Here is a 27,281-nt window from a genome sequence, read left to right on the forward strand (position 1 = left end):
CTGGGCTGGGTGTGCTGGCAGTTCAAAGCAAGCTCACAGCCTGGGTCTGTAGATGTGTCACTAGGCTGCTCCATAGTTTCTACACTCGTGTTTCTGGAGGTAAGTTGTATTTTGTTTCCAATTTTCTTTACTTGGATATGTAAAGTTTGCAGAATGCAGAACTGTAATGCAGAAAAGTCTGTCTCATACTAAGCAAAATATTTTCACTGTGAGTTAAAGTTAACTTTAAAATTAGAAACTGGAATAAATAATTTCACAGCAATCTTTCACCATCCCTGACTACCTTCATTAAATTTAGGATTTTTAGATATGCATGGTTTGTCTTTATCATTTCAAAGGATAAATGGCTCCTTTGGAAATTTATCTTCATTCAGAGGTGCTTGTTGTAATTTTATCAAACTATTAACTATCTGTCAGTCTCATGCCATATTTCATTTATTCTTTATTAATTATCTCTAATTGATCCATTTATGGCAACTGTTGCTTTCAAATTATAGTAACATAGTAAAAAGTAAACTGTCCTTTCCTATCAAGAATCAGACACTATTGTAGCTTTTAGGGCAAATCAGCTACAGTATTATTTGCATTCTGACTAAATGGAAAGCTGAGCCTAGCACCCCACTGTGACAGTGAAAATGTCTACATGACACAGTATACATACTGAGATTAGGTGAAAAATATATTGGCCAGGAACTAGAAGTACTGCAGCTATGACAGCCTAGGCTAGTTTATCTTCAGGTTTATGTTTCCATTTTACATATGGAGAACTGTCATGAAATGATCTGCTCAAAGTCAGGAGACTCTCAGGCCTTCTGCATCCCAGAACCTCTTTGTGTTGAGTTCTTCTTATAGAAGGATACAGTTCTCTCTCAACAGTCCTTACTGATTACTTCAAATTTTTGACCCTGTTACTTCAGTTCCACAGATTTTTTTTCCTAGCACAGATCTACTGGATCCTGCAGCAAGTATTCCAGTTGGAGTACTTTTGATGCACTGACAACCTATCTTGCAGTATTCCTTATGAAAGGCTTCACCCCATCTGTTTTCTTTGCTTGCTCTCATTTTATTTAGTCACCATTAACTTTTGGTTATCTGTATCTAAAGTACCTTTGAGGAGTCATTAAAACTGTGTTACTCCTGCAGTAGCACAGGCAACGCCTTGTGGAGATTGGTTATCCATGTGTACTGTTGGTTAATTTGTCTATGTCAAACATATTCAGGTAGCTCCAGAAAGGTATTATAAATATACACTATAGGCCCAATTAGTGGCTGCTGTACAGACACAGTTCTATTTAACAGAGATTTGCCAGTTTACAACAGCAGGAAATGTGATCCATTATCTTGCTTTTGTGTTGACATCTGGTATTATATTAAACAAGATATGAAGGAGTGAGGCAGAACATGGACTAGTGTTGGTTATTGCATCCATGAGAAGTGGGGGAAACTATTTCTTTCTAGCATGTAACTGTAAGCTATTTGTTGTTGTCTGCATATTTCAGTACCATTTCAAAATTGTATATTATAAATAATGGTTCTACATTTCAAAGTGATCAGATGGAAATAATATGGAGCAACTAATTAGCTTTGCAGCCTCAGATGGTAAGTTATGGTTCAGATACTCTTCTGCAGTTAGTATACTTTTCCTATCTTTATAAGAAAAATCTGACTCAGAGAACAGTAAATGGAAACCTAATAGATCAGTGTGGAAAGTATTTGGGAAATACAGGTTGGTGCAGTGCTTTAGTAGCAGTGAGACAAAGAAGGCCTAAAAAGATCTTTTTGCATTTTCTGCAGTTTTCTCCCCCAGGCCTGCAATCAGGAAATGGCCAAATCATTGCCTGTAATAGGCCAGGAAGATTTGGATAGCTTTACCCTGACCAGGACAGGCTCAAGCTTTGCACTCAAAGCCTTTCACGTTCCTTGGAACATTCACATCTCGGTGAAGCTGCTGACCAGTCCGAATACTACAGAGAGGTAAGTGTCTTATCTGGCCTACCACCAATACAGATCGTAAGCAAAAAAACTACAGTGATGGCACCAAAATGAATTGTGGCATGCCCAGGATAATCGGATCCCTCATCATCTCCTCATTCCTAGGGATCGCAGCTAGCCATGAGGCAACGCGGAGGCAGTTATACTGAAAAACAAGCTCAGTGAGTTTTCACAAATGTTATAAAAGTAAGGCTTAATCCTAAAGTCATTAATTACTTCTGCTATAGTAATACAGACTCAGATCAGTACTCAGCATGACACAGTATAAGATATTCCCAGAGAACCCTGAAGAGATTTCAGTTGATTTTCATATAAAGCAGCTAGGGTAGATGAAGGAGTAAAGAAATGGTAGGAGGGAGGGATAATGGTCAGGGTTACAGAGCAGCAGGGTGCGTGTGATGTGCTAATTATAAAAACAAACTAGCAGCAACTGATGGACGTCAGTCTATTGCCTACAGAATTCCAATGTGCTGACAAAGGCACGGAAAGTTTCCGAGAATAACTCTGTACTATTTCTGATGATGCAAGACCAAAGCATTTTAGGAAATGCATTGACCTCACTCTCTTTATCAATAAAAGTAGGTCTGATACACATCTAAGGACTGTTAGAGCTCATTTGTTAACTGAGAATGTCGACATTCAGGTGGCTTTTGTTAGAACAGAAGAGTGTCCTAGTGGAATACACAGTATTTAATTTATTCCATTATAAAGACAGAAGAGGAAGAAACACTACATCAGATAAAACTCTAACTGCTCCTGACTTCTGGCAGCATTTGCTTTTTGAATTATCATCTTTAATTAAAAATTAGAGGGGGAAGATGTTTTACTTGTTTTTAGGACAATAGAAGTCCAGTAATATTGTAATCCAAACCAAAGTTATTTGTTTGGTAGTTTATTTAACAAAAAAATATAATTGTTCCCTCCAGCCTCTCTCCACATTTTCTTAAAAAAAATATTTAATTCAAGTTACAGAGAAATCAACTTTTTATTTTCTCTTTTGAATTTAACAGGCTATTCTGATTTGGCATCTTTTCACTCAGCCTTGCACCCTAACAAAGCTGGTATTCTGCTTTTTTTCTCTCCTTCTACCTTTCTGATCTCCAGTTTACACTAGACAGTGTATAGGAATACTGGGACAATAAACTACATTCTGCTCTGCCAGCAGACCTTTCAGCTGTGTGCCAATGGTAAATATTTTAGATTTGTGGAAATAAGAATAAAAACAGGTGGAGCTGTAAATCAGTTCCAATGATTAGTTTATAGACTTGTGAATGAACATAGCAAATATGAAAAACCAAAACTGGGGCTAGACCAGAGGTCAAGATCTCCAGAGGTCCCCTCCAACCTCAACCATTCTGTGATTCTGTGAAACTGAAGTCCCAGTGCTGTGCACAGTTTGCTTCCTTGTAAAAAGGGTATCACTAACAGCAAAAAATAAAAAGACAGTAGAGGAAAAAAGTGATTTTTTTTTCTTTTTTTATCTAGCATTTCATATAATACAGCTTTCTCCTGCGTTTGCACTTCACATCCTGCTTTAAACTATGCTCATACATGTTAATGCATCTAGAGTTCTTCCATGTTACATTAAAAAATACAGTGCAAAAGGTACTGGTCAATTTTCTTTGAATTGTTTGGTAGGCAGTATAATATTGGTATTACTGAACACAAACTAAGAGAATGCAACTAGCCATACAGTTATCTTTCCTTCCCACGTCTCACTCTATCCCACCTGCAGCTGAAATTCCTTTCAGTCCGAACTGCCTCTAACCCTTGCTATATGTTACAGGGAGTGGAAATTGCTGCTTCAGGATATAGCAAATATCCGACACTTCCAGTCTGAACGTCTCCTACCTTCTCTGGGGATTTACCAGTACCATGGACTTGTGGGGATAGTAACTGAATGGATGAAGAACAGATCCCTCCATTCCCTCATCCATGAGGTACACAAAAGAAGTTATCTTTTATGTGATAAAATGATTTACAAGCTAAGTCAACAGAGAATAATCGGCACGCAAATTATTGACAACGACAGACAGTAGTCACAGCCTACTATTTAGCTTCTGTATTGTACTTTTGCTTATTGGTAATTAAATGTGAACAGTAGCATTTCCACACTACCAACACCTGTACTTTGTGTTACTTAGCATCAGCTGTACCCAGAGCTTCCGTTTCCCTTACTTATAAGGATCCTATCAGATGTGGCTGAAGGACTGCATTACCTCCACAGCCTCAAGCCTGCCCTCTGCCATGGCAGCCTTAAACCTTCCAATGTCCTTTTGGATGGACAGTACAGAGCCAAGGTGGGAACTTTTTTCTTTTAGCCTTTAGCCGGTTTACGTAAAACCAAGTGATTGTCCTGTCACTGCATATATTTATTCTAACTATCAACATTTAATACTGGGACTGAGCTATTAAAATTTATCTTTTCTCCCATCCCTGCAGATATCAGATTATGGTCTAACCCACTGGAGGAAAGAGCAATGGAGGTCAGACCTGCAGAACTGCAATCACAGAAACTGCCAGGATTTGGTGTACCTCTCTCCTGAAACACTTGAAAGAGGTTTTCCTTCACAGGAAGGTGATATTTACAGGTGAATGGGGTTTCTAACAGCAGGTCATACCTAGTCCTTGCTACATTCCATAATGTTGCTAAAATACTTGTTTTCAAAGCCACTACAATAAAGATACCAAATCTACATAACATATTTGAATAGTATTCCACACAAGGCCTATCATAACAGTGAATTAAATTTGAAATTCCTCATATTTGAGCAATATACTATGGCTAAGAACTGTTCTTAGAGCTCTTTATATAAATATTTATATAATGGACCTAAATGTTGAAAAAAGTGTAACATAGTGCCAGAACAGCTGGTATAACTTTTTCATATACATTTAAGAATCTAGTAGTTATAATTTATATTGTTTCTAAGTATGAACTATTGTTGAATTTCATTTCAGGAAAAAAATCTCCATGTGTAGATGAGGCCATTTAAAAATAAGACCTTTATCTCAACACTGTCCTATTAATGTCTCATGGAATCTCTCCCAGTATAGTTTACTGAGCCAATCAAGCATTAATAATTTTAACTTAATATTCCTCTTTCATATAAATCACTTACCTACTCTGTCACCACATGCAGCTTTTGGACATGTAACTTACTTCATAATGATCTCAATAAATGAAACAACACCCAAAACTGCAACTATTGGCTGTAAGGACATACATATCTTTCCAATAGGCATACACAGCCTGTGGACTAACATTATAAATAACTTCTAAGTATGCCCACTATTCTACTCTCAGAGCTTTTATCTTTTCTGGAGACAAATTCAACTCCTGTTCCATTGCCAGAGAGAAAGGCACTAAGATGAAACATATAACGCCTACATTTCAAGATATCTATAAATGATGTGATGAATCTGATGCTGCTCATAAACACAGTATTTTGGCACAGGGAGGAGTGGAGACTTACTTTCAGGTGGCATAATTCATTTTCCAGTGTGTCATTCCTTGTTTAATTTTAGATGCTCAGATGTGACTCAGTGCATGAGATACATGTATATCTGCACAAAGAAAACAAAAGTGTGTGTCATATGTCAGATATTACTTAACTACATGTAAGTTACATGTATGTCCATATTACACTAGTATTTTCCTAGAGGGTATTTAAGTAAAAGCATTTGCAAGCTGTATGTGGAAATAAGGTGGAAGAGGGAGGTTTTCAAACCTGGTAATGCTGCACTATAGCAAGATATAAAAGTATATGGATAAATTTAGTCTACAAGCACTTCTTCCCATATAGGTTGCTTTGCTTCTGACTCTTTCACAGCTTTTCTCTCTTCCAGTAGCCTCCTTGCTTCTGCTTCTGTAGTTTATGTGGGGATTTCTTTTTAAACAAACTCTAATTTAAAGAAACAATACCCTCTGAGTTATAGGTTATATACATAGATTTATAGTGTCACAATAATGCTTTCTGAAAATCAGAAAAAAAAAAAAAAGTATTTGGAGCTCAATCAAAATTTGCTGAAACAAACAAGAGAGACAGTGGGTCAGTCCTTTACAGGCTAATTGACTGATATCCTGGTCACTACCTGCTGTAATGTCCGGCTAGTTCAGTTGTTATTTAAATTACTTGAAAACAACAAAATGAAGGAGAAAGGAGAACAAAATGTTTTGAAATTCAGATTGTAGATTTCTACCTGAAATGCAATTCTAATTGAACCTTATTATTTTGTAAAAAGAGCTCAGTTGGTAATTGAAACTTAGTAATGTAGGCAAGAGAATCTCATGGACTTAGAAAAGACTTGGATAGACTTTGTCTTGAAAAAAAAAACTTTCTTTAAAACTAATATACTCATTCTTGCGAAATAATGAGAACATAGACTTTCCAACTAATAAGCATTCTTTCACTGTTCTTTCTTTCTAGTTTTGGAATACTGTGTTGGGAGAGCCTTAGCAGACAGAAACCTTTTGAAGGTATTTATCTCTGTGGTTCATGTTTGATATTATGTTTCCTCTTAATTTTTTCCACCAACTCCCTTATCTTAGGGAAATTATGATACAAACAGCACAGTTGTTTCAGACTTCCTTTGCCTTATATCACTATCACAGTGCACAGCTCCACATTATGGGATCCAGAAGTCAGAAAATCCTATTGTTTCCAAAGAATCTGACTTTTTTTCCAGAGGAAAGGTGTAATTCTTGCTTTCCTTCTATTATCTCTGTTTGACAAAGCACTCCTGTTACTTTAAGGGTTGAGTTTTACGCTTACCTTTACTGAGAAACAATACCCTTTCGTATTTGTGACAATCATCATTTTAAATCAGGCAACAGTTCAGTGGCAAGTTGCTTACCGGATGAGCAGAACCGAGTCTTCCTGTCCATTTTTAAAGTTGCTCTGAATTTCACCCAATCAAGAAGAGCTAAATGCTCTTCAGGAAGCCTTGAAACTTGCTTTCTTCATCCTGGTAGATGAAAGTGAGCAGTTTTAAAGAACTTGGTTTGCAAAGCACTGTGTAGTAACTGTCATGGTCTAAGAATGATCCCCATTTTACAGAAGTGGAGACCAAAGAAAAGGTTCTTTGGTACAGGTATTTTTTCTGGCAAAACTGATTTAAAGGGCTCCTATATTTTGCAGGCTGATAAGGATATGTTAAAAATACTGCACAAAACATTATGTTAATATTCATACAGCTTTCACTTCTGGCTGCCATCTTGTGGCTGCCTGAAGTAAGTTGTTTACTTTTTGTACAATAGGATTTATATTCACATATCCATATTATTGGCACGTATATCTAAGATTTTTGTGCATGTAGATATATCTATTCGTGACTTATTTGAAGAAATAGTCTGTTGCAATGTAGCTACAGTTATTGTTATATTAGCAGATCTATTTACAAGAGTGCTAACAGATCTCTTTTTGCTTTAAAAAGCACACTACACTTTCAAATACAGAAAGTAACTTATGCTGAATACATTTTAAAAGAATTCTGAGGTCTTTAATATTTTTCCAATGACATTTTTCTATAAATTGCAGACCAAAAAATCCTACTGGAAGTTTTGACAAAAATCTGTAGTGGTTTGCGTCCTGGGATTTCAGCAAAGTTTATACCAAGCAATTTGCCACACAGGAATAGACTATTGCACCTCATCATTCTGTGCTGGCATCAAGAACCAGATTACAGGCCACATATCACAGGTAACTTTTTGCTATCTTTGCAGGACTTGCAATGGAGATAAATCCTTTTTGAGAGTTTGCTTTAGCACACTGAGCAACTGAAGTGGAAGGCAAGCAGTCTCTGGAACATCAATGGAGTATTTTTTTTTAACTAAAGTTTCCTTCCAGAGGCAGCTTACTGAACTCCAAACTTCTTACTACAATGTAAAAAATTGAATACAAATAAAGGAAGGGATAGTCAGCTATAGGTTGATCTTTGTTAAAATAGTACATATCTTCAGCATTTCTTGTTCCCCATGTGTAACCTGCTCGCTTCAAAGTGTGCTATCGTTGTTTACAGTCATGGATCTGTGTTAATTTATGCTTATTCTCTGCCCCTAGAAACATAGCCAAGAAATGTTAAAACCTTGTTATTTGAGGATTGTTGATCAGATTTTCAAAGATGATGTTCAAGAGCTAGGGAAGCAATCTGCATATAGTTTTATTGTGATAACTTTATAAAATCATGTTCAAACCTTTTGCAGTAAGTGCACTACATCTGTATGAACACTTAAGAAAATGTGTTTTTAATGTGACTGTAATTATTCTTTAATATCAGTTCAAAAAGCAATTCAAGAGGAAGTATCAGGGAGAAATTGCATTAAAATGATTTAATCTACTAGTAGCTACTCAATATAATAGCAAAGTCAATATTCAATAGACTTGAAAGGCTACATGCAGTACGTGCAACTAACTATGATGCAGAGATATACACACACTTTCAAATGTAAACCGTGGTATTTAAAATGCTTTATTCCTTCCACAGAATGCACACGCCTTCTAAAGGGAATTCTGACTAGTATAAATAAGGAGGCAATTTCCACTGCAATCTACAAACTGATGGATGCAAAGGTTAGGAACAAACTTAGTTTTGCACTATACAAGGACACTGCTGGATCTGTAAAAATCTGTGTGATTTCATAGACAGAAAAGGTTTGGTCTTCACTGCTTTTCTGGACGCATCAGAAAGATGGAGAGTACTCTCGAGCTTTTCAGGTTCATTCAGGAATTCAGAAGATAGATACTGTGGGGCTAAGCATAAGGCTAATTCTCTAGCCTGTCCTCTAGAAACACCTTGCTAATTACTACCTGAGATTAAGAATGGGATCACTTTTTTTTTCTTGCTAGCAAGTGTAATAAGATGCAATAAGTAAATCCATGTGAGTGAGAACAAGTCTCAAGTAGATCAGATTAATTCTAGAACCAAGGCTAATTTTAGTTCTAAGGAATGGCTAGAGGATATTTATTCCAGAACCTGGACAGTGTTAGTGCCTGCTGCAGCAATGCCAGTATCAGCACTCTTCTGTATGTTTCACCACTTCTAAGTTGACTCTTTTTATCAAGTACGAAACAACTACTGTTTGCCCTAGGGTCTAAGAGGGTGCTCTGATACTGAAGGAATGGATGGGGGGCAGACAACACCTGAGGCACACAGCAAACACCAGATATGTCTACTCTGCCATGGGAAATCTGCCCCAAACAAAACTCTATGCTATCTAGCTAGCTTAGACAGACATAGTGGGGAAGCTACAGTGACACATGCTTCAGTCACTAAATAAGAATTCTGACTTCATCTCTGCCTACACAACCCATTCTTAAGCCCATGTTGCCACAGTTTCATTACTGTGCTTATGCGAGCTGCTTACATTAATGCACACAGGATTATTTCTACATAGCGTGATCACATGCTAGGATTATAAAGCAGACTTGACCATTGTTTCAACAGGTGACATAGCTACAGTCTAAGTCACTTAATTACCACTGAGATTTATGGAGTATTTGGCAGTACATCCCTAAAGAATCTAACGCTTTAGACTCCCTTGAGCAAGCTGTTACTTTTCCATTGTCTAAATTAGCAAAGAGGACTATTTACTGTTCAAACTACTGATAATATGTATGAAACTATCATGAAAAAGCTACTGGAGGTACTTAAAAAGAGAAAAATGGATTGATTCAGAAGTGCTGAAATGCAAAAGTAAGTTGACCAAATTTGCAGTAGGCTTTTTCTTTTCTTTTTTTTTTTTTTTTTTTTTTTTTTTTTTTTTTTTAACAGTTTGTATCGACATATCCTTATTGTAGACAGCTTGGCATACTAAATACAGGATGACATTGCTGTTTGGATATTAAAAGCAAAACCTGTTATAGCTAGACCAATGCTAACATACAAATCTCAATATAAGGTTATTCTCATCTTTCCTTGCATGATTCAAAACAAGCTTTTAAATTAATTTGGAAATAGCAGTAGTGGTAACAGGGTAGAGCTCTCAGATTCTACACCCTGTTATGTCTGTTAAAATGCAAAGTTGTTCCATGCAGCACATTATTGTTACATACCAGCATACTTAATAGTAGAATATGACCCAGTGTCAATATAAATTCTTGCTCATGACAGCTGGAAGTTGAACAAAGATAATATATATGCTTTACTACAGTTACTGTGTCATTTTTTTCCAGGAGACAGCACTTAATGCATGCAAAGGTTCAGAAATATACACACTGCAGACAGGCATATGCAATTCAGAGGTAAGTAAAGAGCCTGCATTTGAGAGCTTTGTTTATAAGAGTATTTTGTAAGCTGTATGTTTCTCCTGCCAGGTAGCACAACGTGTAATACAAACACTCTGGAGCAAAATGTCTTAAGCTTTTTATCCCTAACCAGGGTAGCTGTCCCGTTAATCAGAGAAGACTTCTGCTTTACTTTCTTGCAAGCAGCAGACCTTGTGTTGCTCTTAGGAAAACAACTTCCTCCACTTACAGTCACTTTGAACCTCTTCTTGAAGAGATCCTATTGAAATGGCAAGAAATGGCCTTTTCTATGGCCTTTTCAAAATGCCGGCTGAGGAAGGAAAAAACCCCAAACCCAGGGGTGAATTCTAGCATTTGTAATCAATTTCCTTACAGAGCAAGGCCAACTGTTTTGTTCTCTAAAACACAGTTAACTCCCACTTTCAGATTGATTTTGGCACTTAGGGTAGATTTGCCAATACAGAAAAATCCAAGGCTGAAGCTCTTGTTCATGGATCAGAGCTAGCTTTAAACTAAATAGCTGATGTTCTATTGACACCATGACTGCTGGCAGCACGGACTGCAGAAGCCATCAAGGAAAGCAACAAAATCTAGGAGTTAATCTGTGGATCTGTGCTGCCACAGCAATGCATGGTAAGTAGTTGAAAGTTGAATTAAGTCCTATAAGCTTACTTATAGGACTTGTCTTCTCCACCCTAGCACAACAGACACAGCCTTAGGTTCCAAAAGAAAACTCCTTTGAAAAGGATATCTCTGAACAGAAGTTTCCAAGAAGATAATTCTTCTCTATTTTCATCTTTTTTCAGATCATCTGTGCACAAAAAAACAAACAAGTCATCAACAAGAAAATTCCTCTTGGAGTGCCAAACTTGTCAGCTATTCCACTTGATAGCAGTGCAAACAACACAAGAAGACAGAATACTCTTGAGATGGCTTCACCAAGTACTGTCCTGTGTAACACAACAACAATGCAAGGTCTCTACTTTAAAACATATTCAGCTCCAATTGTTCTACCAAGAGGAAAAATATTTCTAGTTGTTCCACATTCACATGCACTTTCCAAGTAATTGCAATTACTTGGAAATTCCAAGTAATGCCAGTTTTCCATTCTCAGAGTACAGCTCTGACCTGCCAGTGTCATCCAAAACATGAGGGTTCAGTGCAGAAAACCAAAGGCACCCTGAAATCTTTTGATTTAGTGTATACACTAAAAAGCTGCTTTCAGCGAACTTTTTTATGGAACCCTGACTGTAATGTCCAGTTGCCTTTCCCTCATGAATCAAATACTGCTGTCACTTTCTACAGGAACAAGTCCTTTCCGGGGCCCACTGCTGCAGTTTCTATTGCCTTGTGCCACTATGACTAACTGTGCCTTTCTTGTAATGTGCCAATAAGAAAAGGAGTTATATTTTTAAATACCATGCCTCCAGGAACATATGAACAATTTCTGGTAATCACTATTCCCATAGAAATAACTTCTTTTGATGTTCCCCTGTGTGTTTATCTTGTCAAACTGTTTAAATCTGCGTCAAGAAGTAATACTTCCTTAAATGTTTCTTCTGTATTGCTCATGCCTTCAGACATAAAAGTTGAGGCATAGAAAATTAATTCACTTATCATAATGACATCTACATTCCCAAGCACTTTAGTTCTGATCAACAGCTGTCAGACTTTTGGATAGAATAAAATTTTCTGTAACCTCAGAAACAAATTCCTAAAGGCAGTTTTACTAAGGTTTGAAAAAACAGATGTGTGCAGTAATATATGTCAAATCTTCTTATGAATAATGACCAATTATCCAGTTCCTAGAGGACAGCTCATGATAAGTAACTTCTCTCAAGTTAATTTTCACTTTAGTTCCAGTCCTCTCCAGTGGCTAATATATATATAATGTCCTGTTGTTGTTCAATTCAATGTTCTCACCTTTCCTACCTTAAATTTTTCTAGATCATCCGGATTCTGGTAGTAGAAAATCAAACCTGGGGCCTTCTTTTTCCGTTCTTCCTTTATCTGGCTCAACTACAGGCAGAGAAAGCAGTCTGTGCCATAAGGACCCACCACTGCCACTTCAGCAGAGCCCACAAAGCATGCATCTTGAGCAAGCACTGTCAGGTAAGACTCCATTTGCAGTCTTAGGTGGCACTATTCTGCTTGGCCAGATTATAGTCAGTGATTAAGTGTTTAGAGTTTGCAGTACACAGGCGACATGTTTTCTGAATTTTCTTGCAAGTTTTCAGGTATTTAGTGTAGTATCTCCTCCAAATGTCATTGTTGCTGTAGTGAGAAACAGGATATTAAACAAAATGACTCACAAGTCTATTGAGGTACAGCTATTCTTATGCTCTTCAGGCACTGGCTGCTGTGAACATTGGCTTGTTCCTTTCCACAGGCATATTCAGGCTGAAAACAGGTCTGAAAGGACAATAATGAAAATACAGAAAACATAGTACTCACTATGAATATGAAATATGTTCACTGTTTGTTAAAGTCTAGGGGGAAGAAAAGGTACTTTGTGTCCTTTTAAGCTTTCTTTGTGAGTATTTCATACCTCTAAAAAGTAACTATTGATTGTAGAAAAGAGGTGAGGGGGAACTATTTCTCTCCCTCCTTATAATGGTCTCAATTTTTCCTACTGAACAGAGGCAGAAAACACCAGCTTCTGGTTTGTGAAGCCTGTCTCTTTTCTGTAGGAAAAAATGTTTACAAATTCTGTTAATGTTTTTGCAAACTAGCCTGTAGTAATTCTCACATCTAGCTTGCCATCTTTCTCTACTTCAATCTGCTACTGAGTGATGACACAATTTCTGGATAATCCAACAGAATAGCTCATGCAGGGAAAAAAAAAAAAAAAGAAATCAGAGAATGACAGAGGCATGTTCTCCAAAGTAACAATGATCTTTGCTTATTTATTTTCACTTAGTGTACAGTATCTATCCCACACTAAAACCTTAATGTCAGTACTAAGCATCCTAACAGACATAGTCAAACTGGTCCATGAAAACAGGCAGCAGAATCCACAGCTCTTGACCATTTTGTCAAGAATATTAGTTTTGTTGCCAGTTTGGCTTCAACATACATTCAAAATTTCAGCTTCAAAATACAAGTTTCAAACAGGCTGCCACCCTGAACTGCCTGGGCTATTATCTGTAGTTCCACATTCTACGGGACAAAATTTTCTCATCTAGGTAGATCCAGACTGTTTTGGGTAAAGCTTGATACAGATACACAAAAATATAATACAGATGCTAGAAGAATGAAAATCTCCTCCCAGTAAACAATCTGATCACTTAAAAAGCAATCTTTAGAAATAATTGTTTTCTGTATTCTGTTCTTCGTTAGTTTTGAACACAAGGTACACCTACATTCGTACTGATTTTGAACAAAGGTGAAAATAATTCTTGTCACCTCCCCTTTCTCCACTGAATGTATATTTCTGAACGTTATTTCATTATCATATTTTGATGCACTTGCTAACAACTTAATTTACGATATTGTTTCCTTTTTCACTCAAGGTCCTTGCTGCAAAGGAAACTGCTGTCAAATACTAACCTGCCGTCGAGAAGTCATACTGAGCAGCATGACAGAAGGACGCCTCAACCACATTCTTGACGTCCTTCGCTCACAGCAAACATTGTCTCGAGTGGATTATGAAACAATCACCTCGTACCCCACGGTGACTGGCCGCACTCGGGCACTGTTAGACACTTGCCTTTGCCTTGGAGAGAGGGCAGCGCAGGTTGTAGTGACTGTACTTTCAGTGACCAAATGCAGTCCTTTGGCACAAAGCAGTCATGGCACAGACTGTCCTTCTAAGATAAATAGGCTATTGCAGTGACTTGACATATTTTTTGTGGCTTTTTACATGGATTAGAGCACTGGTAGTTTGGAATGGCAATGATTCGCCTTCATTCCTCAAGCACTGGCTGAAGTCAATCCTTCCTACAGCCCTTCAGTCCTCTAATGGAAAAGGCTAGGTGGATTAAAAGGTCAAGTCAGCCATTGCCTGAAGAAATTACCAAGACTGATAAAACAAACTCTAACTTGGACCTCAGAGATGGGAGGATTATAATGTGTGCCAGAGCAAATACACTTCAAGTCAGATGACAACTTCTTTCCTTGATTCTGAAAGAGCACAAAATGGATCATGAGTTTTTGGAGCTCACATCATGGAAGAAAGGCTGTTACTACATCTTTCCAACTAAAGGCACTTAACAGGGTGCTAGATGTGGAGGAGAAATTCCCTTCCTTTCATGGAGCTCATAAGCAAGCCAACAGTTAGAGTGAAAGTCTTAAGAAAGAATCAAGAAATCTCTCTTCAACTGGGCATCGAAAAAGCTTTAGAAATTTTACATTATGCAAATTATTTTATTTTCACTCATAAATGATTGTACACTCTCAAAATAGGGCACCAAGAGCAAACACATTTCAGGAGTGGGGCTTGCAATATTTCGTAAATTGAACAAAGTTATTACTTTATATTCATGCATTTCTCTGAGTATGTCTGCAGTTCAAATGTGAAATTAAATCAGGAAGAAGAGATGCCAAGCTGATCATGTTGAAATAGTGGTTCTGCTGAACTGTAAAGGAAAGTAGTAAGATTATCTTAATTATAATGAAAAGGAGGTTATACAAGCTAACTGGTTTTGAAGGCACAGTGGGATTACTTCAAGCTTCAAGGCACTGGATTAATTTGAGAACATCTGTTACATGAGCTATAAATATTTCATATGTAAAACTACAATATTAAGTTCCCCTACATTGCAATTGTTCTCTTTGCACTTTCAAACTGCTTATCTGATTTGGTAGTTTGAGAGGTTGTAGTCTTAAATATAGTAATGATGTGTTCTCTAAGCACATTTAAGATGTAAGGGATTTGTTATTTCATGTACTATAATGCTGCTGAAATCATACATTTTAGCTGATTTAAAAAATAAATATTTATTAAGCTTTAAGACTGCCTTAAAGTGATATATTGTTACAATTTAAAGCAAGGTCTAACAAAACGTGTTGAAAATTGTTTTGTCTATTAAAGGTGCTAAACGTGACTGGATTTTTTTCTACAGTTTAAATGAGAATGTTCAACATTTCTTACTAAAGGATATCTTACGCATGAAGAATAGAACTACTGTCATGGTGTTTAAAAGGTATATGATATTCATAGTATAACAAAAAAATCATTCATCTATGAGAATTACGTATAGACTGCTAAGAGGGAAGCTAGCAAAAATTATCGGCTTTCAGAAACAATTCCATTCGGTTGTTCTGCTGGATGTTTTATACTTCCATGAAAGATGTGCCAGCTGGCAAAATATGCTGATTTTGCCATAATTGTTTTGACATGGAAACAATTTTGGTTCTGGGGGTTTTGGAGTTTTGTTTTTTATTCTTCTTGAAAGTTTTCTATTTGAGAATAGCATTTGATGCCAGACCTAAGACCCAATCTCAATTGTTAATTGCCGAACTGGCATGAAACCAGAACAAGCACAAGCTGTCTGCCTTTCCAGACAGGTTTTGTTCTCTTCGTATTTGTCTTTCTAACTTAAGTATTCTTGATAGGATATTACTTTTCAGAGTTACTGATCTATTACCATCATGCTTACCCAGATTTTTGTTAAGATAACCCAAGAAATCAGTTTACAACCAATTATAAAATGGGGGAGAAAACTATTACTTTATGTTTAAATAAGCCTGAATGGAATCCTTTATTTTATTTGATAATTAACTCTAATCCACAGTCAGATTTTGCCATCTACTCAACTGAAATCAGTGCCTGAGTTTATTGAAACTTTGCATTGATACCTTGGCTAAAATCATTGTCATAACTAGCTATAACACTGTCAAGGCCTTGCTGTAAGTCTACTTAGACTAATACAAACTTATGCTTCAGCCTGGAAAATGCATAGACTTCCTTGTAACTCTACCTTGTGCAAAATAAACCTTTAAACTTTCATTTTTGTTGACAATTACAACTGTAAGGAATCTTTTTTTATGTGTTGGACTGGGGGCTGTTATTAGTTTATTGAGATGGAACTGCTATTTACATATGAAAAGGTTTGATACAAAACCAGGACAGAATAAGCTGAAACTAGAATAACTTAATTTTCTCTCACCAAAAATACACATTCTTGTAAGGCCTATCATGCACTGGCCATGTGACAAAGCAGTTAGTGTAGGTATATTAATCACTGATGCGAAATATCAAATGGCCTAATGCTTACCATATTTTGTTATACTTGTATACAAATTTCGTTCATTAGCAAAGATTTCTAGTGTCCTTGCCTCCATCTTCTGCAGTATTCTTGATACCAGAAAGAAGAAACACAGCTTAAATCTGTAAAACAGCACGGGGAATAATAACAATAATAATAAAAAAAAAACTTTGCATATTCCCTCCTAAAGTGATTAGAAAAAAATCTCCTAGAGTTGGTCAAGAAAGGCAAAACTAGAATTAATAGCTCTTAAGAGAGTCATATTTGAATGCTATTGAACAATTCATATTTATTAAAGGAAAAGTAGAGTATGCAAATGGTTATTTTTTTTCTGAATTACCTGTAGTATGTATTTTTTTCTTAATGTTAGTTTCAGCTGTCTTTTGATGACTGTTGCAAAGTGATGACAACTGTCCTTTTTTCTATCTATACAACACTATTATCCCAGCAAGAATACTTCCAGCAATGTGAGAACATCTCCATTAGAATTTATTTGAAGTTAATTTGTGGATAATTAATCTGAGGTATTGAAATGAAGCTTCAAAGGGATTAGTCCTTCCAGTACAGAACAAACAAAGCTATAAATAACACTCAGCAATTGTCACCAGTACATTTTAAAAAGCACAACTGCAGAGAACAAAGGAGGAAGAAAATAAGTGTATATTCGTAAAAATACACTTGCTACAAAACGAAAAAAAAAGCATTAATGGACTAGTAACATAAAAGAAATTTACACCAGGTAAGTAATTTAAAATGTTCAAAAACTGCAGCACTAAGCAAAACATACTAAACCTAATGGATTGTTATGCTACTATTTCAAGTCTGAATTCTACATAATTTTGCAAATATGTTCACATTTGCAGAGCTTTACTCATTTAAACTGTCCATGCGACTATTTGCATTAGGATGGAGAGTGTATATAAGCACTTGGTGAACTTGTTTATTAGTGAAAGACTGAACTATCATCAAAGCTGGTACAGAGCATTTAGGATTCTTTACTGTTATTTACTCATAAGGATACTATAACAGCCATTAACTATGCTCTCCTTCAGTAATTTATGTCATCTCCAAGACAGGTGGTTCTTCTGTGCATGAAGAAATCTTGTCTTACACTACATTCCCTCTCTTTCTTTCCCTCCATTCACCCCCTTTGCAATGTATTATACAGATGTTCCAAAAGGCCTTAGTATAGTTTTGATTTTATTCCTTATCAAAGGAATTAGTTTCTTGCCTGCTACTGCATTCATTTTATTGAGCATATGGTTGGCTTCACAGCTGGTATGTCCACCAAGTTAAATAAGACTTCCGGATTTTGAAGGTAAGTCCACCATAAATTAAACAACCTTATAGAAGCTACAAATAAAACAATCTTTTAGAAGCTACAAATAATATATTTAATGAGTTATTTGTGTTATGTTAAAGTTAGTGTAACTGCAAGGTACATTAATTCCATGGTTAAATTCAGTATATGTTCAAAAAGCTTGCCGGTAATTGCAGCATTGCATTTTCTTTAATCTCAACATGACAAAATTGGTAGACTAGAAGCTCAGATATATTATTTCAGACTTGTGTCCTGGTATGACATGAATATTGTGCTCAGTATTTGATTATTTTCTACTTTTATTTCTCTTTTGCCAATAACACATCCTACGTAAGATCTACAAGGATGTATACTTCCAAACTGCTATCTTCACTTCGCTTTAAGATTGGCCCTTCTTTTTTCTCAGAAGTAAGAAATGCACTGGTTGGAGGAGCTGTAGACTCTCTCAACCAGACTGAATTAAATGGCAGTTAGTGACTTCAAATAAAGACTTCTTCACCCTTGAAATGTGGCACCTTCTGAAGTATTCCAACACCTATCTCTAACTGTTGCTCCTGAACTTTCCACACAGCAGCAAAAATATCCATATGAATAGAATGTGCAACTGAATTTACTCTTACAGATGCAATCTGGCTGTACTCCAGAAAGTTATGTACAGTTAGTCCATCCTTTAGTTTCAAAGAAAGGCGTTTGTACTAGGTAACAGAGTGACTACCAACACTGTATTTGTTTTCCTTTATTAGTCAAAAAGGACTCCGGGAAAAAAAAGGGGGGGGGGGAGAGACAGAAGAGATTAAGCAAGCAATACATCTGAAGAATAAAAAACAAAGATATGAGGAGTTCAACCTTGAAATAGCCGCAAATTATGTTCCCACCAGAACTGTCTTTATCCCACTTACATGTATTGTGATAGTGTCCCATCACAAAAGAACAGGGAAACCAGTAGGGGAATACAGAGGTGACAGCCTGCCACATTCACTTGAGTATGCATGAAAAATACTGAAGAAATCATTGTTTTCCATTCCACAATGCCAACATCTAAGCCGGAAAATAATATTCAGCTCTGGGACTGAGGAGAGCCTAAAAGAGAGAGGAAGAATGATAAGCAGTGAGGAAACCTGACGTGTATGGATAAATTGATAAAACTCTGTTTGTCTGGCCTAAGAAACAGAAGGGCAAGGGAAGACGTAACAGCCTTCCAGCCTGGAGAAGGAATAGTGAATATCTAGAGGATCTGGTACCAACCAGTTGTCCATTCCTACAGATATTTGATTCTGGTGTGGCTTTCAAGCAGATATTCAGAAAGATTTAAAGGACATTATGAACACAGTCTCCTACTTTCCCACATGCAGAGCAATTAGCAATATTTATGAATTACTTTTTTACTTCAACAAAATAAATACTTCAGAGCTCTTTAGTATGCAAAATTAACAAAAACAGTGATCTTTTAAGAACTTTCCCTCTGCCCACCAATTACATATTCAAGATCTGTTTATGCAAACTAAAAATATTTCACTAAAGTTGTTTCAGGGAGAAATCAATGTCTTTTCATCGTGTAGACAGCATGAATATTAATACCTATCCTGCAATTTAGCCAGTGTTTATTTCACTACAATCTATCTGTAAGTCATAAACCCGTTAGCAAATCAGCCACTCAAAGATTCTATAAAGCAGGCACAATAGAGAAAACCTGACTTGCTGTTGCTTAAAAAGAATTAAAGACCACTGAGCTTATTTCCACCTTCTACAAGGGTGTTTGTAAACCTCAAAATAAAAGGAAGCACATCTAATTTTCCCTTTTCTGCACAACATGATTGGTCATCCCCTGTCATATACAATCTTCTCCACTCTTACCATAAGGCATCTCAACTAAATAACATTTCTGACAATCACTTGAATATTTGCTGAGAGTCAGTAAAACATGGAAACCTCTTCATTTAGAAAAATTGAAACTATATTTAAGATTCTTTATTACCTAGAACTTTCTCTAGTTCTTTGTCTATTTTTGCAATAAGATTTTCTCTTCATTAAAATATTTTCCTCCCTCTTTTTGCATGAACCTGAAGGAACATAAAAACTGACAACACACAATGTCAAATGTAGAAATAAAATACTAGAAAAAATACAGAATATTGTTTGTTCTGAATGAATAAAACCTCACACAGAAATTTGATTTTTTTGACAGACTCTGAGAAAAGTTTCACTACTCAAAGTGAAAAACAAAGAAATATTTCAAATCCAGGAAGCTTTCTGCAAAACAAGCCAATATTCGTGCCTCCTCCCTCCTGCTCTGACTCATCAGAGCTGGTTCAAACACAATCTGTACATCTCTGGCTAAAACCCTGTTCTCTCAAGTAAAATCAAGTATATCTTGATATTCAAAACTACAGATTTATTTTAAAGAAATCTCTCATTTAAATGTACGGTTAACTAAATACACAAGAGAAAAGAGATTTAGGCACTCTTTTAAATGAACATATCTTTTTCTGGATAAATCAGAAACAAAAGTGGATAGTCCTTGAGTTCATTTTCTGTATGAGATAAATAATAGGGTTAAATATTCAAAATACGTGTAGAGTTCAACAATTGCTTAGCTGTTTTATTTTAATGTTTATAGCACAAATGTATTTGGCTACTCCATTACTACTATGCCAATACAGCAATCTAGTTCATTCTCAGCTGGGCTGCGACAATTTTTTTAATTTGATGGCAACTCTCTGTCTCTTTACCCAAATTGGCCACCAGCAGCGACAGTTGTCATTTCTTGTTCAATGTTCTGTATATTCATCCTCAGCAGCAACAGAAGAGGTGTACACTATAGCTGAGCTTCTCTTACTCATGTCTGTTAGTGCCAATCAACTGTACCAATTACTGTGCATACTGACAACCACAGAGGTAATGGCTCACTACAAATTTGCTACTTCAGGGAGTGCTTAGCCATGTGCAAGGGTATTTCTTGTCTGTTTTCCCGCTGACTTTCTATTTAATCACAGTTTACCGACATTAAGGACAAGATTTTGTTGGACAAAAAAAAATCTCTTTTAAAGGACAAAATATGATTTCACAGTTGTAATTTTACAGTACAGTATACACTGTACAGTATACTCTGGATATGACTCCAGGAGTATACAACACATCTGTCTTTGGATGTTTTCAGTACAATTACCTAATATAAATCTGTTTTTGTTTTTTGTTTAATGACAAAATCGTATGGACAACAATAACATATGCTATTCCAACAGAGCACGATCCAAAAGAACAACTTTTCCATTGATACAGCACTTCAATAATAAACTGCAACAAAGAGAAACACAGAGTTGTCGAAGTATTCTGACACTGAGCAATCTGCATGATCAACTGATCAAAGTGTGAGGTGAGGACACTTAAAAGACTTCACCACAAAATCTGTTGCGTGAGATGACCCTGATGATCCATCTTAACAGTTAACCTGGCCATCTCCTGCAGTTTCAAAATAAGCTGAGGTCTTCCAAGTTTTCCCACAGTAATGACACTGAGGTAAAAATATCTTCCTGACCTCCACAAACAGTAATATGACACCCAGAACCATGAGGTTTAGTTTTCTTTATCATACCAACTGAGCACTAACATATATGCATAAGTACTTGCCTCATTTCACTTACTGTTACAGATTCTTGTAAAAGTAAAGACAACAGTGTCACCCATGCTGCATTTTAAGCGATAATGTCTCATTAAATCATGTTACTGGTATTGAAACACTCTTAGCTTGTGGGATTTAAGCTAAGGAAAAAACTACTGAAGAGTACCGGGGAAAAAAAAGTAGTAGTAAACTTTAACAGAAGTATCTGCTTTCTTCCAGCACTAAAATATATCTATAAATACATGCAGCAAAGCTTTGCTTACTTTTAGAAATTTGATTTATGGCATTTCACAGTATGTACACGGGAAGCTGAAAATGCTTTTCATAGTTGTGGGGATCTTGCATAACTTGGGAAACTCTTGGTAGTTTTTAATTAGTCCACTACAGTTTGCTCTGTGGGACACTGTACACATCAAGAGCCAAATGTGCAACAAAGGAGCAAAGGGGAAAATACATACAAAGAACCTGCTGAGAAATCATTTTTGAAAAGTTAGCAAAGCCAGCTCTAATTTTAATTTTAGGGATGAATACATTCTAATATTAGCAAAGAACAGATTAGAAATTGGAAAGACTATGCTGGCCAAAAAAAGACTAAACCCATTAATGAGGCTATTCTATTTATTGTAAAGGCAAATGGATTGGCAATAAATCCTCCTGTGTTTCAATAAAACATAATTTATTTAAAGACTCTTAAAATGTTAAAATAATTCACACCTCAGCTTTTAGACTTTACTGCTAAATATCCCACCATTCTGAAAATCTTACTCACAGAGTATGCAGTCTTGAGAAAGTACTCAGTAAAAACTTCAAGTGGTTTCTGATCTTGTATTTGTAAAAAGTACGGTTTTGTTTATTTTAAAAGGAATGGCTATACTCTGTAAACTTATAAATTACAGTTTGTTTAACTTTCACTATTTCCTTACATTTAAAGGCATATAGATTAGTTTTTCAATTTTTGTTCATGTGCATACATTTTGATCTACGTACACTGTCTGGGAAGCTACTCAAACAGGTGTTCAGATTTATGTTTTGGAGAACTTTACTTCTAAAGATAGTCTAAATTTGGGGAAATATAATTAGAGAAACCTGCAGAAATAAAGATTCTGAAAGTTTTGGTCTTCCTTACTCAGCTCACTCAAAAAATATTCACATCAGTGCAGTATCTTGTGCTATTGTAAATTTTCTATATAAAATGTGAGGGACATCTTTCGTAAATGATACAAAATTTATTTATATTGCATAAGCGTTTCAGTACAATTCACTGATTAGGAGAAAAGTAATAGGAGTGCACTGCAGTAAAGTTGTATCATTGGGGCCAGAATTAATGGAGTTATACTGTAGTATACTGAATTTCAAGTAGCTCTGCTACGGAACATCTGGTTGAATTTAAATTGCAAAGTTTGGACTCAGTATGTTAAGACAAACAAAATGATGACATTGGCTTCAGCCCTTAGTAGCTTGCTGCTTGCAAATATGGTATCAATGTAACTACTGCTGAGTATTATCAGCATCTTCTGAACTTCCACATTCCTGCTTTTTTTTATAGGAAGAGACAGCTACCCCAAGCGAAGAAAGTATTTCACAAAAGGACTGACAATAATACAAAGGAATTTATAACACAAAGGAATTTTGCTGCTTTGAAAAAAGGCTGAGCAGTCATATTAGGAGGCTGAGCTGCATTTTCTAAACTCTTCAAAATGTTTCATCTACAAGAAATTTATCAGAATATTGTCAAGCCAGGTTACAAATAGTAGCACTGGGGACTTTATTGGACCATTTGGGTCCTGAAACAAGCAAAAATGCTCTATTCTTAAGAAACAAATTTTTATAGCTGAAAACTCTCCTCAGCTTGTTTTTGTACGCTGTCATTCTTACAAGCCTTCAAAACAGACAAGGATAAGACTGTATCTACAGAAATCCTTCCTGTTTTTAAGTCCTGGCGAAACTATTAGAATAACTCCTATGTTGTTTTCCAAGAAAAAGCTAGTGATTAATAAACATCCAAATTTTTATGAAGGCAGTTCAACATAAATAAGACAATTTGTTTTATCCATGGATAGGGCCCAATAGTTAAATGCTGATTTTAGTTGTCTAAATATTAAAATCCATCTACTTTTTGAAAAATATGTATAGCTAAAAGGGATCTTTTTTTACAACTAAACCCCAAAAGCTGGCTGAGGAAGCCATAAGTATTGAACATTTTACTTATAATAGAGAAGATTACAGTAGCATAAGAAAGCAAATTGAAGAGAGAAAGTTTGTGGCGTTACTTAAAAGAATGCTTAATAAATACATGAGTCCTTTTAAATTTATCTGAAGATCTGGATTTCTTTTGGTTTGTTTCTTTACTCTCCTAACAAGGCTTTATTGATAGCATTTGAAGTACTGCCTATGTTTTAGAAGACATCAGTCTTCTGCTTTGCAGCATGAACAGCACTGAAAAAAAAGAGACCATAATAATGTGCACCATATGTATAAGCAAATAATGAACTTTGATGAATGTGGATGAGGGAGTGAAAAAGTTACCTGAAAGGCAGTGGAACCAAGTAAAAAATATTAAATGAAAAGATGGGATGTGGAAGCTTATTTTACAGTCTTTTTTTTTTTTTTTAAATGCCAAATAGAGAAGCCAAGTTTTCCATAAAAGAAGGCCTAATGTTAGCCTACGGAGTATCTAAATAAGATTGCAGCCAGACAAGACAGACAGAGCCATTCCACAGCTTCTGCTGCTTAAAGGGGCACTTATATTCCTTCTCCCTCTTCCTTTTCTCTCTGCTCCTAGATTACTCCATGTTTTGTATTTGTTCAATTTTGATAGCAGAATACTAATGCAAATAAAGTGTTATTTTCTGCCAGCTTAGTGAGCAGAATTGCATAACCAAGGGGTTAGACAAGTGCCAGAGCTAGTAAAATGCTCAGTCAGCGAACTGGAGTAGGAGGAGGTATGTAGCAAGGGAAAATAAATTTAGAAGCCTAAATTCAGACTTTTTTAATTGCTTGTCATTTTGGTGCCTGTAGTCACTCTCATTTGTAATATTCACTCTGCCTAAATCACCTACATAACAAGTTTGTACAGTAGAAGAAAAAAAAGTAAGAAGGGGAAAAGGATCAGGTAATTTGTTCTTGTAAACAAAGCCACTCCAATCTAACCAAAGAGGGGGGGGAGCACAGTAACTTATTTTTGAAATTGTTTCTGTTGCTCCCCTGAAAGTATATGCAATACATGGTTGACATTGCACTGAGCTCAGATGGTATTTGAGATGATGCAGGTTACAACCTACCAAGAAGAATTTCTACTTTTAAGCACATACAAAAATTGCCATTAGGTGGAATCTGGTTTATGCCACAGATTTACTCTCCCAAATCATGTTATGATCCGTAGGAATAATACACATGTCCACAAAACATAAACTTCTACAGAAGCACCAAAGTGGTCCCAAGGCTCAGCTTAGAAGGTAACATTTCAAAAGAAACCAACACAAATTATCAGGCGTACAGTCTGAGGCAACATCTCCACGCCATCTACATTAGTTCCACGTAATGACAGCTGCTACTTATATATCCAAAACATGTTTTCAACAGTGACCTATAAGGAGTTCAGTACATGCTCATTATTCTTCCATGAATGAAGTGCCTGGGCAACACATTCTTGAGAGACTTATGTGATACGGATGGGCTTAAGCTCACCCTGCCCACCAGGATTAATTCGCTAACCAGCATAAAGCTGACAACTGGGCTTCAGATTCACTTAGAACTGACTGCAATTTTTACTGTGGTTCTCTCATGTTATAAAACCATTTAACAAGCCTCCTGTAGATTTGGTTTCTTTTAGTCTTATGCAAGTTCAATTTTGATTTGTTTAGCAGTATTTAATTTGTTTATTCTTTGAGGTTTTTTTTGGTTTAATTACTGAAGTGGAAATATTAGCCAGACAAAAACCACTGGTAGCAAGACCGAGATATAAAGAGTCTAGATCTACGTTTATCTGAAATTATAAAATTGCAAAGTAATGTACAAAATTATGAATGTATCCTCAAGTCTAAAATGGACAAAAATATTTATTTGGTGATTATTGTGAAATCTGCATATCTGGGCACTGATCTGGGAAACACTTTAGGAGTACTTAAGATGTTTTCATAACTTAAATATTTCATACCAGCCTCTAGAGTATTACAAGTTTTCAGAATTCAAAGGGTAATCTTCTATTTTGAAATCTATGTGAAGTCTACTCTATTTTGAATGGGCATTTGTTCTGATAAATCTTTTTCAACATTATAAAACAAGATCTTATCCCCTATACTCCAGCATATGCAGAATAATTTGTTTCCAATGTCTTTTCAGCTCTCACCTATTTCTTATCCCTTTCTAATTATCTGACACTTTATGAGTCCATTTTTTGGAGGAATGAATGTTGTCTTCAGTAGACTCAATTTCTGAGAGAGCTAAAATGGCACTCCTGCAACAACTGAAGTCAAATGCATCTTTTCTATCCACATTCACCCCAGTTTTTTGATTAATATGAAAGTCAGCCACACAATTGTCTGCTGAAAAATGCTGCATTAATATTACCAGAAAATAGACCACTATTGGTACTGGTCACTAATGACTAAATTCTTACTATCTGCTCACTATTTAAATTATCTTTGTAATCAATCAGTTTCACATTGCACATACTTGTGACATATTCTGGGAATGTCTACTACTTTTTTTTTTTTTTGTATCAGTTCTGTGTAAGTGGATTAAAAACAAAGAAGTCATTGATCAGGGCTGTCAAGCATCATGGAGAAGGCAGACTGGTTTTGTTTGCTGTGTTAGAACATTGTCAACAGCTTCAGGAGGAAAGAGATATAGTGTAGTTACCTCTACATAGATACAACCTGGTTTCGTCTGCATGTACTTGAAGACTTAGGTCTTCAAGCCAGTCTGTCAAAAACAGACAAAAGCCAAACAAAGAGTTGAAACAAAGGTAAAGATAGTTAAAGAGTGAAGAAAAACAGGCCCTCTCCAATTATGACCTGCAAAAAGCAGTTTGTGAAGTCCAAGCAGCAACCAAGAAGCTTCTCTCCCATGTGAGTGCTTAAAAAGCCAACTTCTAACAAAACGACTTTGTTTACTGTTGTCCAAACACACCATAAGGAGTATCTCCAGATACAGAAGAGGGCAGCAGCCGATTGTGTGCTAATGTCCACCAGACAACAAAGGCAAAACAATCCCCACTGAAACAAAGGTGCTTTGAGGGAGGAGGCCGAAGGGAAACCGGACACCTCGGCTTCGCGGGGATGGCGCCGGACTCCCCCCCGCGGCGCTCACCAGCCTCTGTGGGCGCTGCACTATCCAGTTCGCCCTTCCCCACGCCCCTACGGCCTTATAAATTTTACCTTCCCATCAGGTTCTTAGCCTTTTCAGTGACCGCCCTTCTCATGCCTCGCGCGGAACAGCGAAAAGGGCAGTAAACGAGAAAAACGGAGAATCAGGAGGCGGCTGTAAGCCTGGCGTTTACCGGCTTAGGCACGCTAAAGCCATCGCCTCGGCGGGGGGGGAGGCAGAGGAGGGCCACGCGCGGGCCCGGCCGCGCCGCCGAAGCTGCTAGAAGCGGCCGTTGGGGCGGCGCCCGCGGCGCGGGCACCTGGCGCAGGGCCGGCCCCTCCCCCGCCGCGCGCCCCCTCCCCCGCCGCGCGCCCCCTCCCGCCGCGGGGGCAGGCGGCGGGGGTCGCTGTCCCGCGGCGGAGCCGGGCTCGGCTCGGCTCGGCTCGGCTCGCGCCGCCGCCGCCCGCGGCCGCCGCGGGGGTGACGCCCCGGCCCCCAGGCGGCTCCCTCAGGGCGGCGCCGGTTTCCTGCCAGGGGAGGCGGCGGCGGCGGCGGCGGCGGCGGGCTCGGGGTCGCGGGGCGGGGCG

At 37.1% G+C, this 27,281-nt stretch overlaps 1 protein-coding gene and 1 long non-coding RNA gene across 2 annotated transcripts; one reads left to right on the top strand and one right to left on the bottom strand.

Moving 5' to 3' along the window:
• Positions 1 to 16,188, top strand: LOC134146031 (receptor-interacting serine/threonine-protein kinase 2-like). Its single transcript, XM_062586151.1, has 12 exons — positions 1 to 99; positions 1,795 to 1,974; positions 3,779 to 3,932; positions 4,137 to 4,292; positions 4,435 to 4,583; positions 6,423 to 6,472; positions 7,533 to 7,694; positions 8,479 to 8,564; positions 10,167 to 10,235; positions 11,045 to 11,213; positions 12,186 to 12,350; positions 13,751 to 16,188. The coding sequence occupies exons 2-12, from the start codon at positions 1,823 to 1,825 to the stop codon at positions 14,071 to 14,073; spliced, it is 1,635 nt and encodes a 544-aa protein (XP_062442135.1). The 5' UTR covers positions 1 to 99; positions 1,795 to 1,822; the 3' UTR covers positions 14,074 to 16,188.
• LOC134146032 (uncharacterized) lies at positions 14,583 to 27,012 on the bottom strand. Its single transcript, XR_009959760.1, has 4 exons — positions 26,766 to 27,012; positions 18,668 to 18,848; positions 16,457 to 16,569; positions 14,583 to 14,815 (listed from the first exon to the last, which is right to left on the bottom strand). It is a non-coding gene; the product is annotated as an uncharacterized LOC134146032 (long non-coding RNA).
• Positions 27,013 to 27,281: the final 269 nt, after the last annotated feature.

The sequence above is a fragment of the Rhea pennata genome, chromosome 13, assembly GCF_028389875.1.
Source record: "Rhea pennata isolate bPtePen1 chromosome 13, bPtePen1.pri, whole genome shotgun sequence".
Classification (NCBI taxonomy): domain Eukaryota; kingdom Metazoa; phylum Chordata; class Aves; order Rheiformes; family Rheidae; genus Rhea; species Rhea pennata.

Excerpts from the sequence above, each read along its gene's own strand:
- LOC134146031 (XM_062586151.1), top strand. The coding sequence starts at position 1,823 with ATGGCCAAATCATTGCCTGTAATAGGCCAGGAAGATTTGGATAGCTTT. Across the intron at positions 1,975-3,778 it reads AGTCCGAATACTACAGAGAG|GGAGTGGAAATTGCTGCTTC; the intron begins GTAAGTGTCTTA and ends TATATGTTACAG. Across the intron at positions 12,351-13,750 it reads TCTTGAGCAAGCACTGTCAG|GTCCTTGCTGCAAAGGAAAC; the intron begins GTAAGACTCCAT and ends TTTTCACTCAAG.